This window comes from Oreochromis aureus, linkage group 11 (genome assembly GCF_013358895.1).
Source record: "Oreochromis aureus strain Israel breed Guangdong linkage group 11, ZZ_aureus, whole genome shotgun sequence".
Taxonomy (NCBI): domain Eukaryota; kingdom Metazoa; phylum Chordata; class Actinopteri; order Cichliformes; family Cichlidae; genus Oreochromis; species Oreochromis aureus.
Genome location: NC_052952.1, coordinates 692,788 through 709,800, shown reverse-complemented (window position 1 = coordinate 709,800; position 17,013 = coordinate 692,788). Strand labels below are relative to the sequence as shown.

Here is a 17,013-nt window from a genome sequence, read left to right as displayed (position 1 = left end):
TAAAGAACGGCTGGGAGTATAGAGACTGAGGAGTTCAGTGAGATAAGGTTGTTTAGGCATTTGAAAGTAAGCAGCAGAACTTTAAAATCAATACGAAATTTAAGAGGCAGCCAATGTAAATCAGAGAGCACTGGAGTCATGGAGCGTCATGTGGCGATCGTGGCTCAAGAGTTGGCAGTTTGTCTTGTAATCGGAAGGTTGCCGGTTCGAGCCCCGGCTCCAACAGTCTCGGTCGTTGTGTTCTTGGGCAAGACACTTCACCTGTTGCCTACTGGTGGTGGTCAGAGGGCCCGGTGGCGCCAGTGTCCGGCAGCCTCGCCTCTGTCAGTGCGCCCCAGGGTGGCTGTGGCTACAATGTAGCTTGCCATCACCAGTGTGTGAGTGTGTGTCTGAATGGGTGGATGACTGAAAGTGTAAAGCACTTTGTGGTCCTTAGGGACTAAGTAAAGCGCTATACAAATACAGGCCATTTTTACCATTCATGAAGGCAAACATTCTAGTTCCGGTTAGGAGACGAGCCGCAGCATTCTGAACGAGTTGTAACCGTTGGAGGTGAGCGAGGTGGAGTCCAGAGTAGAGAGAGCTACAATAATCTCATCTGGAGGTCACAAAGGCATGGATAAGTTTATACTAATATGTAGTGCTTTTACTTTTAAATAAGGTTTATGTAACATTAGGCCCACATGTCTCTCACAAAATAGTGGAAACGCTTCTTTTTTCTAGGTACTTGTGTGGTGACATACATGTAGGTAGTACATTAATACTGTGGAGTGGAGGAGGAGGTCTGTGGAGCACACAGTTTTTGATCGGTGCAAAATTGAGTGGAATAAAGTGGATAAATGAGAGCAGTTTATTTGATCTGTAACATTCTCTTTTTTGCTTAAGTAAACATCCTAAACAAATGCAAGAGACTCAGATTTGTTCCTCTGCATCATCCTGAAAGCTGAACACAATCCTGCTAGTAGCAGCAGCAACAATACCACCACAAATCTTCTGCTTTTCCTTCACATCTTGATTGTGTAATTAAAAATGCACACTGGTGTTGTACAGGCGCAAAGTTGAAAACATTTATGATCTTAACTGTTGATGTCATAATGCCATGAGTTCCTTTTGATAAATTATCCCGAGCTGTGAGTAAAGACCCAAACAAAAAACTGTACACAGTGACATCAGAGTTTTCTTTACGACTCCATACCGCAGCGCATGAACTGTGTCCAGGACTCAATATGATCATCTGGATTTAACTGTAATGCTTGTTTAGAACATCGAGAAAACATGTTACAGTATTTTGTTTCAAGTTGTCATTTTGATATGCAACATGTAACCTTAAACACAACACACAAATGAAGCTGTGGAGCCTCCCATCATGTCAATATGCTTTAGCTGCTGACTGATTGCCATTTGTCTAATTAATCAATCCCCAGCTAACATCAGCTATTAATTCACTGATGAGCAGGGTCACAGCACACTCCTCACACACATAAATCTTTGCCTGTTACTGATCCAAAAATAACTGCACAGCTTGATTTGTCTGATGAATCTCTGTGGTGCATTGCAAAGTGAAAAGGCCTTATTATTTAGCTTGTTTGTTTTTCTATCCATGGATTCGAGATATCAGCACAACTGTAAGACTTGCTGCTTCTGCTGGAAGCTAGTAGCAATAAAAACACCCTAAGCTTTAAGTGTTCAGTGAAAATGTCCAGTTATTACACACACAGTCCATTTTAGGTCTCAAGTGGGAAACTATTGATTGAACCACAAATCTAACAAAACAGCTTAAACTGAGTAACACCCACTTTCCAATATCAATCCAGAAACATGACTCAGCAAGATGTTGGTCTTAGGAAAAAAAAAACAATCTGCTATTCTCCTGAGGCAATCTAATGTTTTCAATCAGCAGCCAACATCAGCTACTGCTGGTGCTGCTGCCAGTGCTGCCAGTGCGTTCCAACTGGCGTCAGACCAAATGGCTACATTTGGCCTAACATATAACACCTCAACAGTCATTGTGGAAATATAACACAAGGACTTTCACTCCTAACTTCCCTTCACCCACTTTCTATCTTCATTTTTCTTTTTTCATTCCTCCCATCATTTCTCTGTCCATTACTTTATTTCCCTTCCCATTCCTTGTCTCTGCTGGTTTGACACTTTTTGGCCGAGTTCCCAGATAAGAGAGTGGTATGTAAGCCGTATGGAAGAACAGCTATTACACACAGTGTGCTCTGATCAGAGACGTTTCAGATCACAGCGACAGAGATGCTTCTCATCACGCCTGGAACTCGTTTGGAACTCGGGTCACAAAGGTCGTGCGCCTGACTCCAGCAAGCTGCCTCGGACATTACGGTAAGAGAAACCAGCGAATATACATCCTAAGAAGTCTATCATTTCCAGAACACTGTTTTATGTCATTAGTGACTTGATGCCTGACAACCACTGGGAAAATCGCAAGGTTATTTCCACTGTCCAACTGGTCAACCATAGTAAGAAATACGTGCATGAGATGCAGTTACATAAATGTTCAAATTTCATGACTCTCAACTAAAGCATTTCTCCTACTTAAATGGATATACAACCAGGAGAACTGGGAGATATTATACACAGTTTTTAATCATGCCAATCGTGAGTAAAACGTCAAGCTTGCATAGAAGGAAGCACCATATCATCACACTGAAGGTTAGAGCGCTGACAAAACTGAAGAAGCAATCAACAGCATCAACTCATGTACCTCTGTCTCAGTCTGATAGAAGTCTACAGCTGCGGCATCACATTGTCATTATTCAACCCTTTGACTTCCTTCGTCACCATGACAACAGTCTCTGGGAAAGATCAATAAATAACTGACCATGGGTCCACATCTGCATGTCAGAAAACACAACTCTGGCAAAGTGCTTATGAAAGCAGAGATAACAGCATAAAGCCTCAAAAAAGGATCGGTACATTCATGAACTTTGTCCAGACTCACAGTCATGAAGCCGTCCAGTAATCCAGAGTCAGGTTTCGGTGGAGCCTGCAGTCGCTCCATGGACCACTTCTCAATGATAGAAGCCACCTGGCTGTTCTCGGTGTTGAGTATCCTGAAACCCGTCATGTTTACACCACTGTATCGGTAAGGTTCCACGTCCAGTGCAAACAGATCCTGGAAAGAAAAAATACAATGTTAAACTCTATGTATCATTTTATCCCCACTTATCCCTGCTGTAGGCTGAAAGGCAAGGTGTACCCTGGACAGGTTTGTCAGGCTATTATAGGTTTAATTCAACAAACCCAACTCACCTGTCAACTTGTCCATCACTACTGCAAACAAGGAAGGGGTCAGAGGTGATCCTCAGTGTAATCCCACTTCAACTTTGAGCCCATATGCCACTCCTACCCCACACCCCACCTTACTACTGCTGTCCTTATACATGTCCTGCACCACTTAACAGACATCTATGCTACGCCTGACTTCCACACAGAAAAATGTTATGGTGCTAAGCAAGAACTATGGTATTCCACAAATGCACTGATAATTTAGAATAAACACCCTTAAAGCAAATATTGCATCTGCAGTACGTTTTCTTTGCAGGGAATTCACAACAAAAAAGTAAAGTACAGAAGGGGAAGAAGAGTGACAGCGTTTTGATCCCTGACAGCACAAACAGCCTTTCCAGGATGAGCATTTACACTTTGATCTAAGGTTAGGATACATATGAACTCTAATGTGACAGATTTTAACGAGCTGTCAAGAAGGACTGCTATTACGAAAAGCAACATTTCAATTTCAGTTCAATTCAATTTTATTGAAATTCAATTCAATTTTAAGTTACTTAGAAAAGAGTATAATGATGAATTAAAAAATTACATCAAGAAAATGTCATCTGTTGTTGTTATTTGTCATTCGTCAGCACTGTTGGCCCACTGTATGTTCACTAGCAGTTTGCCAAATACTCTTGTCATTGTGTATATGCGGCTGGCAAAAACCGTTTTATATAAAGTTTTTAAAGTATATTATTTATTTTGACTGAAAGAAATTTGATTTTTGAAAGTTAGCTTTTTAATTTCCCCATGTGTACCAGAAGCAGAGATACTGTTCCAAATGTCTGAAATGACTGAATTGAAGATTTGAAATGTTTTGTATGTATTATTGTAGGGTCTACCTTACAATATAAAGTGCCTTGAGGCGACTGTTGTTGTGATTTGGCGCTGTATTAACACATTGAAATTAAAAAATTAAAGCTGTTTGGCTCAAAGAATGTGAGCAGATAGTTTAAGAAATGCACCTGCCCCTCTCCTGATGCCCCAGTGAACTTTGGATGTCTTGGATCACCAGATGAAAAATCATGTCATCATCTCAGTCTCATCTTTTATTAATCTGCCACATAATTAAATATCCGGACTGTGAAAGAAAAATCATCTAACAAAGCACCGATGAATAGAATTACAACAGTGCATTTTATTTATTCAGTTTTGATATCTCTAAACAAATGTGTCTGTGTAGGTTCTCCATCATCCAGCTCATGGTAGTCTAAGGAGCTTGAAAAGAAAAGCAACTGGACTTCTTCAAGTTTCTTGAAGATGTTTCATCTCTTATCCGAGAAGCTTCTTCAGTTCTAAAACCAAACGGTGGAGAGTCCCAGATATTTAAACCCTAGTGGGAGTTGTTCCTTAAGAGGGTCGTTGACACACTACTGATCGTGTGCCTGATCACATGAGAAAGGGTGTGGGTCATTATAAGCAGAGGTTTAAACTGAAACCACTGTGAGACATTGCTTCACCCTGTCATTAAATCTATGTAGATTACTTGGCACAAGATGTGAGTGATCTCAAACCTGGATTATAGATGGCAGACTGTTGGTGTCGTAAGTCCCGCCCTCTGTTCAAAGATGGCTGTTCACAGTGGACAGAGCTGCTTCTTTCACTCCTCTCTTAAACCATCTTTCTTCTCTGTCCAAAATGTGAACACTATTCTTTTTACTATCAATTTCTGTGCCCAACCTCTGGTCAGAGGGCAGGCAAACAGCAACCACAGCTCAGAGTGGAATTAGTAGCACTTTTTACACAGTAAGACTCAAATATTAATCAAGAAAAAGATACAAAGTAAGAAAAATGGACAAACAATAACAAAAAGAGGAAGTAGAAAAAGGAGGAAAAATATGATGGAATGAAGCTGATAAAGCAAGAGAAGATAAGAACCGTTCTTTGTCCTTATGTTATAAAGTAGTGTGATATTATTTTCTTTGGCTCTGGAAAATGAATCACCCAGTGAAAGAAAAATAAATGAAATGAAGATTGAGAAGCTGCACCATCTAATGTTTTGACCATGCAACAAATCTTTATGGTGATATGAAACTATGAGTTCGATCTGATGAAGAAATGACTGTGCAGGACAGTCTCTGACTCTACTTACCAGTGTGGTAAATATATAGTGATAGTACTCTGTCATCATCCCCATGGCAAGAGCCTAAGAAAGACAGTGACAGAAGGGGGCACATTGGGAGAGATTTATAAATAAATCAGGAAGCAGATAAAATGTTTTGTCATATTCTGCACACACACACACACACACACACACACACACACACACACACACACACACACACACACACACACACACACACTGTTTTGTAAGGCTGCATCGCTGTGTTACCATGTAATGTGAGAAGGCATATATTGTGCTACATTGCTTTAGCCCAGCAAAAACACAACCATGTGAGGCAGGACACAGCGCCCGGGGTGATCGTACGTTTAGAATACTGCTAAAGTACAATATGCATAATGCTGTGGAACATCTGGAACATTAGCATCACCAAACTAACGATCACAAGTAGTATTAAGCACTGCAGAGTGGAGCTATTGTAAAAGAGCTGTTTTGATTTGTTTTTATTTCAAATAATCAAAAACATCTTTTTCCGATGTGAAACTATTGTTTTGTATGTGTGAAAGTGTAAACATGGTCCATAAAACGAACCAACATTTCTCAATAACAGAGCAGTCTGTAGAGTACTAATCCCTGAATATGCAAAGGTTTGTGTTATTGCATTATGTCATCACAAACATGGATATGTTCCTGTAACATTAAATACATCTTCTAAAAGCAAAAACAAATGTGCTCATTGTGCTTGTAGCACACAAGACTCGGAGTCTGAATCTGGCACATTTTCATTTAACGCTTTTCTTTTAGTGGACAATAACCTGACTTCTCACTGTCATGCTGTTGAGGAAAAGAAGCACAAGTTTAAAATTGTTCTGTGAGATTGTTTTATGATCTATTAGACGAATAATTACTATAATGCCTTGCCTCAGTTCTTCTCTTTTGCTCCCAGCATCAACAGTGAGCAACAGCCCTAGCTAATAGTAGCTTAGAAATAGAGTCAGCTAATCAGTGATGTTAACAAACAGCAGACATTACACAGAAAAGTACCATATAAAGATCAGTCCCCATCCCTGTATAAAGGCATTCTAGCCAAACAGATGTTGGGTGTCAGCTCAACATCAGCATAGCATTTAATCTACATTTGTATGTATAATCGTGGCCAAAAGTTTTGAGAATGACACAAATATTGGTTTTCACAAAGTTTGTTTTTATGATAACAATTTGCAGAAGGTTGTGAAGAGTGACCAGATGAAATGCAAAGTCCTTCTTTGCCATGAAAATAAACGTAATCTGAACAAACCCATAACCACTGCACTTTATCGCTGCCATAAAAAGACCTGCTGAGATCATTTCAATAATCTTCTCATTAACTCAGGTGAGAATGTTGACGAGCACAAGGCTGGAGATCATGATTTCATGCTGATTGAGTTAGAATAGTAGACTGGATGTGTTAAAAGGAGGGTGATGCTTGTAATCATTGTTCTTCCTTAACCTTGGTTACCTGCAAAGAAAGATGTGCGGCCATCATTGCATTACATAAAAAGGGTTTCACAGGCAAGGATGGTGTTGATACTGACATTGCACCTAAATCGGATCATCAAAAACTTCAAGGAAAGAGGTTCAGTGGTTGTGAAGAAGGCTTCAGGGTGCAAAAGAAAGTCCAGCAAGCACCAGGACCGTCTCCTCAGGATGATTCAGCTGCGTGATCGGAGTGCTGCAGGTGCAGAGCTTGCTCAAGAATGGCAGCAGGTGTGAGTGCATCTGCATGCACACCGAGGCGAAGACTTTTGGAAGGTGGCCTGGTGAGGTAAAGTCCTTTTCTCTGATGAAGCCCCTTTCTGATTGTTTGGGGCATCTAGAAAAAGGATTGTCCGGTGAAGAAAAGGTGAGCGCTACCGTCAGTCCTGTCTCACGCCAACAGTAAGGCATCCTGAGACCATTCATCTGTGGGGCTCCTTCTCATCCAAGGGCGTGGGCTCACTCACAATTTTGCCAAAAAACACAGCCATGAATAAAGAACCAAAACATCCACCCACAGCAACTTCTTCCAACCATCCAAGAACAGTCTGGTGAAGAACGATGCCTTTTCCAGTCTGATGGAGCACCGTGCCATAAGGCCACAGTGATAACTTAGTGGCTCGGAGAACAAAACACTGAAATTTTGGGTCCATGGCCAGAAAAGTCTCCACACCAACTGAGAACTTGGGGTGAATCCCAAAGAGGCAAACAAACAAAAACCTACTAATTGTGACAAACTCCAAGCATTGTGTATTGAAGTATAATTGCAAACACTTCATAAGTTTCAAAGGCTTTTATTGTCAATTACATCACATTTATGCAAAGATATTTGCAGTGTTGGTCCTTCTTTTTCATGACCTCTGCAATTTGCCCTGGCATGGCGACCCATTCTTTTATAACAGAAACATCTGACACAAAGATCTGAAAACACTGAAGCAGCAAACTTTGTGAAACCTAATATTTGTCTCACTCTCAAAACTTCTGGCCACGACTGTATGTATGTATTTATTTATTTACTTACATGATATGTTAGCTGAACATTTCAAGGCTCAAGTTGCTTTATTAGCTAATTTTATCAGCTATTCATTACCAGGTTCAGGCTAGAAAAAACTATACCTAACGGAAAATGCCTTTCGTTTAGCTCACATAATTATGTATAAAGCAAAATGTTGATACATTTTTCCATTAGTAAGTTGTGTTTTGAAAGGAATGATATATTTGTAATTGGTAGTCCTCACCAACATTCAGAGTTACATTCAAAGGCTTAGACAAAGACAAAGAGCATAAAACCTGGATATCCAACATGAGCTTAGAATAGAGCTTCTACTAGTTCATAGTGAAAAGAGTTAGTATGAGAACAACCCTTGAAGAAATCCAAGCATCTCCAACTGTGTGAAGATCATGCATAGACCAATAAGATGCTGGACAGATGTTGCGTCCCATCTGGCCAAGTATCCCCTGAAAGTGCAAGAAGGCGTGGCTGGGACAGAGGAGGACATTTCAACAATTTTCAAATTTCAGGTAACGTGCAGAACGTAACTCCCACAAAGAGCAGACAAGATGCTCAATGTTCTTTAAATGATGTCACAGCTTTGTAGACAAAGCAGGAAGACATATTAATTTGTATATGAGCAGCAGACTCCCACATTATGATCTTGTTAATAGTTTTGAATCTTCGCTGCGTACAAAAGAATTACTCATGGCAGATGTATCATGACATCTATGTCTGTATAGGTTGTGAGTCATGGTAGTCTAAGGAGCGTGGAATGAAAGTGACTGGACTGTTTCAGTTTCTTGAAGCTGAAGAAGCTTCTTCAGTTCTAAAACCAAATGATGGAGAGTCCCAGGTATTTAAATCCTAGTGGGGATTGTCCCTTAAAACGGCCTATTGAGAATTGTGTGGGTCATTCTCAGCAGAGGTCTGAGGTGAAACCACTGTGAGCTCTTACCTCATCCCATCATGGGGCCTATTGAGATCACCTTGTGCAAAATGTGAGTGAGCGTTAAGGGCCTAGAAAGGGATTTTAAAACTTCATTGTTGTTCCATTTATCATTCTTTTTTTCCCAAGTTGGTGTCTGACCTTTTCTATCCATAATCACTGATTTGATGAAGGCCCAGTTGGGATAACCACATGTTGTACGGGCTTTCTTTGCGTGCGTGTTCCTTTTCTTTCCTTGCAGCGTCTGCCCGGTGTTGTAGCATCCTGATTACTCCTAACTTATCTGTCCATGAAGCCAGGTAACACACACCAATTAGTTAAACTGCAGGAATGCCTTAAAGACATAAAGACCTGGATGGCCGCTAACTTTCTGCTTCTTAATTCAGATCAAACTGAGGTTATTGTACTCGGCCCTGAAAATCTTAGAAATATGGTATCTAAGCAGATTCTTACTCTGATGGCATTACCTTGGCCTCCAGTAACACTGTGAGGAACCTGGTCATTTTTGACCAGGACATGTCCTTCAGCACATATTAAACAAATATGTAAGACTGCTTTCTTCCATTTGTGCAACATCTCTAAAATTAGAAATATCCTGTCTCAGAGTGATGCTGAAAAACTAGTTCATGCATTTATTACTTCCAGGCTGGACTACTGTAATTCTTTATTATCAGGATGTCCTAAAAACTCCCTGAAAAGCCTTCAGTTAATCCAAAATGCTGCAGCATAATTTGCTCATACTTCATTGGCTCCCTGGGGTGGCTGTGGCTCAGGTGGTAGAGCAGATCAGCTACTGATTGGAAGGTTGGTGGTTCGTTTCCTGGCTCCTCCAGTCTGCATGCCAAATATTCTTGGGCAAGATACTAACCCCAATTTGCCCTCCGATGCGTTCATCGGAGTGTGAATGTGTGCGAATGCTTATTAGTTGCACCTGAGTTTAGAAGTGCTTGTATGAGTGGCTGTGATTGGGTGAATGAACCATGTTGTATAGAGCGCTTTGAGTACTCTGGGAGAGTAGAAAGGCGCTATATAAGAATCAGTCCATTTACCATCTGTTAAATGCAGATTCAAAATTTAAATTTTTATAATCGCCTACAAGGTCTTGAATAATCAGGCCTTATAGTACTGGATCACCACTACAGAGCACTTCACTTTCAGACTGTTGTGGTTCCTTGGGTTAGAATGGGAGAAGAGCCTTCAGCCTTGCTTCTGTGGAACCAGAACATTTTAGGTCTACTTTTAACATTGGGTTTAAAACTTCCCGCAACGGACTGAGTGTTTCTTCTTCACTCATATTTTTTCACTCACTCAAATGATTTGGTTTTTTTCTGTTTTCTCTGTATTATCGTAGAGTCTTTACCTTACAATATCAAGCACTTTGAGATCTGGCACTATATAAATAATAATTTATTTAATATATATAAAATATTATATTATTTAGTTTTTAAGTATAACTAAATCTGGTCAGCAGGAGAGAATTTGGTTTGCATCAACTTCTGTCATGCTTATACTCAGTATGACTCAGTCTCCCCTCGTCTGTCTGTAACAGCCATACATTGTACTAGGAAACAAAATTCAGCAGTGGTAATGACACCATTACAAAGGTAATGTGTTTCCAAAAAATGCACCCCTACTCTGTATTATTCTGTTAGGATCCAAACTAACCGTGTGGCTATTCGGGCTGGATCATCAGGAGCTGCTTGTGTATGTGTCCTGTCTGTGTGGTGATGACTGTATACTCCATTTGGGATTACCTACACCAGTACATAAACAAACCACAGACTATAGCTGTGCATGTATAAGGAGACATGAAGGGATGTTGTTGCTGATAACCGGTGAGAAACCTTGAGAAACACTCCACAGCTCAGTCTGAAAACCAGCCCACTCACTGGTGACTCACATAGTACAAAATCCTGGATCCTGTGATGACAGTTTAGTGCCAGAAACTTTTTTCTTTGGTGAAAAGAAAACAAACTAACAGAAAAACACATTCAATGAAATTAAAATAGCTGTTACACATCAGTATTAACATGATTATAAGAAGGGTCTGATATTTCTGGAATACTTACATTACATTACATTTATATTATTTAGATTTAGATAAAAGTCCAATCACATTTTTTCTCGTGTAGCAATCAATTCAAAAACTCAAGAACAACGAAAAACTAACATAAAACATCTGCTGGACATTTGTCAAAGCTGCAGGTGATCCAGGAGAGAAGAAGGACAGCTGCTGCCTGAGCAAATTCTCAGTGATCCCATACATGTCAGGGGTATCAGAAAGTTGGAGGCACATTTTCTCTGAGCACCACATCTCTGGTTTTTGAACCCAAAAACACAAACTGGAAGTATTTGGTCGCATAGGTATTTGGACACCTTGATTGCTATGAGTACTTATAACTAATTGGTGTGTCACGTAATGAGAATATCAGACGCTCAAACCTTTCATTACTTGTCATTAGCAATGATTCTTTCTGACATTATTAGTGAAAGACAGCCTTGACCTTCCTCAGCAATCTAGCAGTATGACACTGATTAAAAACCCTGGGAGAGTGACAGAGAACAGGAATTGAATCATGTTGTCCTCAATATTTTATAAATCTTTCAGGCAGGAGAATTATGAATGCTTGTTAAGTGAGTTACCACAGTCCTGCAGTTTAATTCAATTCAGTGTTATTTATATTAACAGCTACTTTAAGATGCTGACAGCACCAGTCTGTTTTTACACTGTAAAATCTAATATTGTGTTTAATTAAACATATCAAGTAGACTGAACTCTGTTTTTATCAATTTATTATTAGAACTCAGTTTAAGTCAGTTACCAGTACTTTTATTAGAAAAGCTGATCAACTCAGTTTATTTGAGCTGTCTTAAATTAGATAAACTAAGTAAGCTGGAAACTTTGCTTCTCAGTGTGGAAGGATAAAACGATATGGTTTGAAAATGCCACGTCACTACCTTCCTCCTCCCTCACACGGATCAGTCCACATGTTCATGGTTCATGTTTTTCTGGAATATGTTGACAAGCCTGGAGAAGCTTCAGCTCAGGAGATCATTGTTGGCATTGCTGTGATTCTTTATGTGATACACTGATTTGGTGAGTAAATGTTTATATATGTGTTAGTCTAATTTGGCTGTATGAGGTCATCATTGAGCTTCTGTGTTGTAGGTTATAACAGCTGCACAGCCATTAAGGATCAAATCAGCTTCTAAATAATTTCATGGTTTTTCTCCCTCTGCTTGCTTCTTACTGTCTCTGAGGCTCAGACCAGCGCTCCACACTTTACATCAAAGTCAAGTCAAATTTATTTATACAGCACATTTAAAACAACAACTGTTGACCAAGGTACATGTAAGATAATCAAAAGATATAAAAACATAGGAAGATATGAGGAAAGTTAAAAAAGAGAATCATAAAATTAGAAGATTTGAGTAAAAAATAAGATAAATAACAGTAGTACAAACTCATTCAAACTCTTAGTAGAATCTTTAGTGTTTTACTGATTGAATAATTACTTAGAAACCTGAATAATTACTTAGAAAACGAGAAGCTGTTCGTTTTGAGTGTCTGCAAAACGAGCAGCTTCTCCCCACCACTTTTAACCCGTCAGATAGATGCACATTCTGAGTTTGAATTGAAAATTGAATCTTTATTTTGAAAATGTTAAATATTCTCTTATAACACTCTGTGAACTGTTGGGACAGATTGCCCTCTCTTTTGGGAAGTTGGCCGCAGCCGATTGACCGCAGACTGTGGCTTCCTGGACGGGGGGTGGGTCAACCAATGCTTTAATAAATAATAATCACAAATAAAGTGTTTTGACTCTGATTCCTCAAAGTGGATAAACAAACATGATAACAGGAGACTGCAGTTAGATAAGGGATTATTAAATATTACAGGGCTGAGTGAGTGATGGATGGAATATTGAACCAGAGCAGATGATGATAGGACATGTAGAGAAGGTTGTTAGCTGTCGACAGCAGAGACGTAAGCTTAGTTGAACTGAGCAGAGTCCAGACTGTGCAAACTACACTGGAGCAGTCTCAGACCTAAAATGGGTTAAAGGCCTGAGAAGCAGAAGTGGTGAGGTGAAAGGTTATAGACTGAGATACAACAGAATGGATGAGAAAGAAAGGCTACAGGTCAAAAGGTCAAAATAAACTATTGTTTACATTGTGATGGCTCCAGTTACAGCCACACATAGTGGGTAATATCTACCAAACATCACAGCACTACAATAGAGACTTGTACATAACACTACACTTATATTTGTCTTTCTTTAAATATAGGATTTAATTTACAGGCTAATCAAAACTTCGTTTTGGTTTAGAATTAATTTATTTCTACCATCACATTATACTGTATTCTTAGTTTATTTGCACAATAACTGAAACTAGCACCACTGAATGAACATCCCTTGATTCTGTGTTTTGCCATCCGCTTCCCCAGAGGTTGTTTGGTTTCCCCGATGTATAAATCCTGGGAATCCTCCTGGCTCTTATGAGCGTACACTATGTTACTCTGTTAACGATCAAGGAGCTGACCTCACAGCCCATTGTTCATTCAGTGGTGCTAGTTTCAGTCATTATGCAAATGTACTGTTTATAAGGTTGTAAATCTGCAGTCAGCTGAGACTGAAGACGTCACCTGATGATGCTGAAATGTTTCTCCCACTGAAAACGTCCAGATGAACAGAATCAACTTCTTGGGATAGTTTCAGTTAGGTTTTGTGTGTTTTACCCCTTTTTGTGTCTTTGTGGGCTGATCAGCACTAAGTTTCTCCCTTTCTCTCGTTTGGGTAGGTCAGTTTGTTTGGGTTAGTCGTATTGTTTGTGGAGTTTAGTTACTCTGACCTCTTTTATGGGCCCAAGATTTAGATTTTTATGTATAATTTAACCAAGTTTGTTTTTTGGACTTTAACCTGTGCCTGACTTTCCTTTACTGCTCGTCCATCACAACATACATGTTGAAATTGCAGCACAGGCTTATTTTAAACTGTTCAACTGTTACTCAGATGATTAGGAAATTAGAGTTTTTGTGGTTATTTTATTTAGAAGAGGACAAAATGCAGCAACAAATATTCGTACCTGCTTCAGTATCCCAGCAGCCATTTCATGGCCACAGTCAAAGATAATATGAAACTCCTTCCCCCTTTTCATCTCCTTTAAGAGTGGCTTTGCATCCTTGGTTTCTGCAGGCAACTGCCGGATCTTTAACCGGATGTTGTATCGTGAAGGCGCCTTTATAAGCTCTTGCAAACGAATCAGACCTGTGAGAAAAGCAGAAAGACAACACACATTTGAACAGTTTTGCTCCTCTGCTATTTGCATTTCAATAAGTCAGACGTCCATGTAGTGATCCATTTTCCAAAAGGGAAATGTTTGTATCTTTCCACAGTAACTGTGGATACAACTTTGTCTAATTCATTTGGCAGCAGCAGTTATAATCAGAGCAAGAATAAGAAAGCTGCCGGTATGTTTCTATTGGCAGTTCAGTCTAATGAAGTGCATTTCTCTTCACCCACTGTCCTCTCTTACTATTTTCAATACTAAGCATGATATTTTTCTTAAAGCATGGTTATATTTCCCTCTCAGTTTCTCTGTCTGTTTTATTCTTTGTCTTTCACATCCGCCCACATCACAGCAGGATCAGTATACTTTAATCCAAACACCACAAATATTCTTACATATCAGTACTGCGTGTAACATTCTTCATGCATCATGAATGAAATCATAAATGTCATACATGTACAGTCAACCAGTTTTCAACTGAAGCATAAACATCTCTTGTTTTTCACTGTGATACTGGAAACATGTTTGTGTTTTCAGGACCTCTGATTTTGTTGTTGTTGCCTGAAGTTTGTGTTCTTCATTATTACTGTATTACTTTGGTAGATTATTTATTATAATTATGATAATCATTATTATCATGCATCCTCTCTTACTTATCCAGTCCAGCCTCACCCAGCTCCCATAGGGTGAGAGGCAGGGACAGTCCTGACAGATCAGCAGCTGGTTGCAGGACTAACACAGAGAGCCGAACAATCATTCACCATCACATTCAGAGGCACCAATTAAACAAATAGCACTGGCTGCATGTCTCTATACTGTGGAAGTAACCCGGAGTTTTACAACATGCATTTCAACTCATAGCAGCAAAGTCTGGTAGTTATTCACTCAAACTTTAGTTTATTTTTGTTGTATTTTTATCAGTTTGCTTTGTTAAGTCCTGATGAACGTTTCTGTGGAGTAAAGTGTTTACTTGAGAGAGCCGACAGGCTAGCAGATGACTCCGGCAAGACCAGAGGTGGAGGTTTGTGCATTTATATTAACAATGCTTGGTGCATGAACTCCACTACTACTGAGAGTCACTGCTCACCTAATGTGGAGTTTTTAATGGTCAAATGCAGACCTTATTATCTCCCCAGAGAACTCACTTCGATCATACTCACTGCAGTATATATCCCCCCCGACGCTAATGCTAGGTTGGCCATGAAAGAACTTTCTGCAGCCATTAACAAACACCAGAATAAACACCCCGAGGCTGCTTTTATTGTTGCTGGCGACTTCAACCACACCAACTTAAAGACAGTCCTCCCCAGATTCCACCAACGTGTCTCTTGCCACACCAGAGGAGACAAGACTTTAGACCATGTTTATTCCAACCTGACTGGAGCCTACAAAGCCACACCCCTCCCCCACATTGGACAATCGGACCATCTCTCCCTGTTCCTCACACCTAGCTTTTCACCACTCATCCAACATGTGAAACCTGCTGTGAGGACAATTAAAGTGTGGCCAGAGGGGACAGACGCAGTGCTCCAGGACAGATTTAAAAACACAGACTGGAATATGTTCACCCACACAGACCTGGACCAGTACGCCTCATCTGTACTGGATTACATCTCCAAACCACAGACAGTGTCACCACCCAGAAACGGATCACCATGTACCCCAACCAGAAGCCTTGGATGAACCGGGATGTTCTGTCTCTCCCGAGGCCCGCAACACCGCCTTTTAGGTCAGGAGATGCACACGCCTACAGTACAGCCAGGGCTAATCTAAAGAAGGGCATCAAAAAGCCAAACACCATTACAAAAAGAAGGTAGAAGAACACTTCTCCAACTCCAACCCCGGCGCATGTGGCAAGGACTCCAGACCATTACAGACTACAGGACCACCAAACCCTCCCCACATCCTCTGATGCCTCCTTCCTCAACGAGCTCAACAACTTTTATGCTCATTTTGAGCGAGGGAACCCCACAACCACAACCATAACAGACATGACGCCAGACCACCAACCTCTGACTCTCTCCCCACCGATGTAGGAGCGGTGCTGAGCAGGATCAATGTCCACAAGGCTGCAGGTCCTGATGGTATCCCGGGCGTGTTCTCAGAGCGTGTTCTGGGAGGTTGCAGGAGTCCTGACAGACATATTCAACCTGTCCTTGGCCCACGCTGTGGTACCGGCCTGCTTCAAATCCACCTCCATCGTCCCGATACCCAAAAACTCCAACCCATCTAGCCTCAATGACTACCGCCCAGTAGCCCTCACCCCATCATCACTAAGTGCTTAGAGCAGCTGGTCTTAGCACACTTCAAATCCTGTCTCCCCCACCCTGGACCCCACCAATTTGCATACCGCCAGAACAGGAGCACAGAGGATGCAGTCTCCATCGCACTGCACTCTGTCCTCTCACACCTGGACAACAACAACACCTACGCCAGAATGCTGTTTATAGACTTCAGTTCAGCATTCAACACAATCCACCCTCACAACTCATCAGGAAACTGACAGACCTGGGCATCAGTTCCCTCATCTGCAAATGGTTACTGGACTTCCTGACCAACCGCCCCAACATGTCCGGCTGGATAACCGCTGCTCATCTACCATCACAATGAACACCGTGTACCACAAGGCTGTGTGATGAGCCCTTTCCTCTACTCCCTCTTCACCCACGACTGCAGACCTGCTGATGGTTCCAACACCATCATTAAGTTTGCAGATGACACCACGGTGATTTGGCCTCATCAGTGACAACGATGAGGCCGCCTACAGGGAGGAGGTGGATCGCCTGGCTGAGTGGTGCGACACAAACAACCTGCTGCTTAACACCGAGAAGACTAAGGGGAGCTCATTGTGGACTACAGGAGGAATGCTGACCCATCCACCCATCCACATTTAAGGGGACGGCTGTG

General features: G+C 40.9%; 1 protein-coding gene across 1 annotated transcript in view; it reads right to left on the bottom strand.

Moving 5' to 3' along the window:
* The window catches only part of grik2 (glutamate receptor, ionotropic, kainate 2), a 288,770-nt gene that overhangs the window by 232,871 nt on the left and 38,886 nt on the right, over positions 1-17,013 (bottom strand). Inside the window, 3 exon segments of the mRNA XM_039619454.1 lie at positions 2,966-3,139; positions 5,390-5,443; positions 13,903-14,084. Coding sequence (XP_039475388.1) covers positions 2,966-3,139; positions 5,390-5,443; positions 13,903-14,084 — 410 coding nt within the window.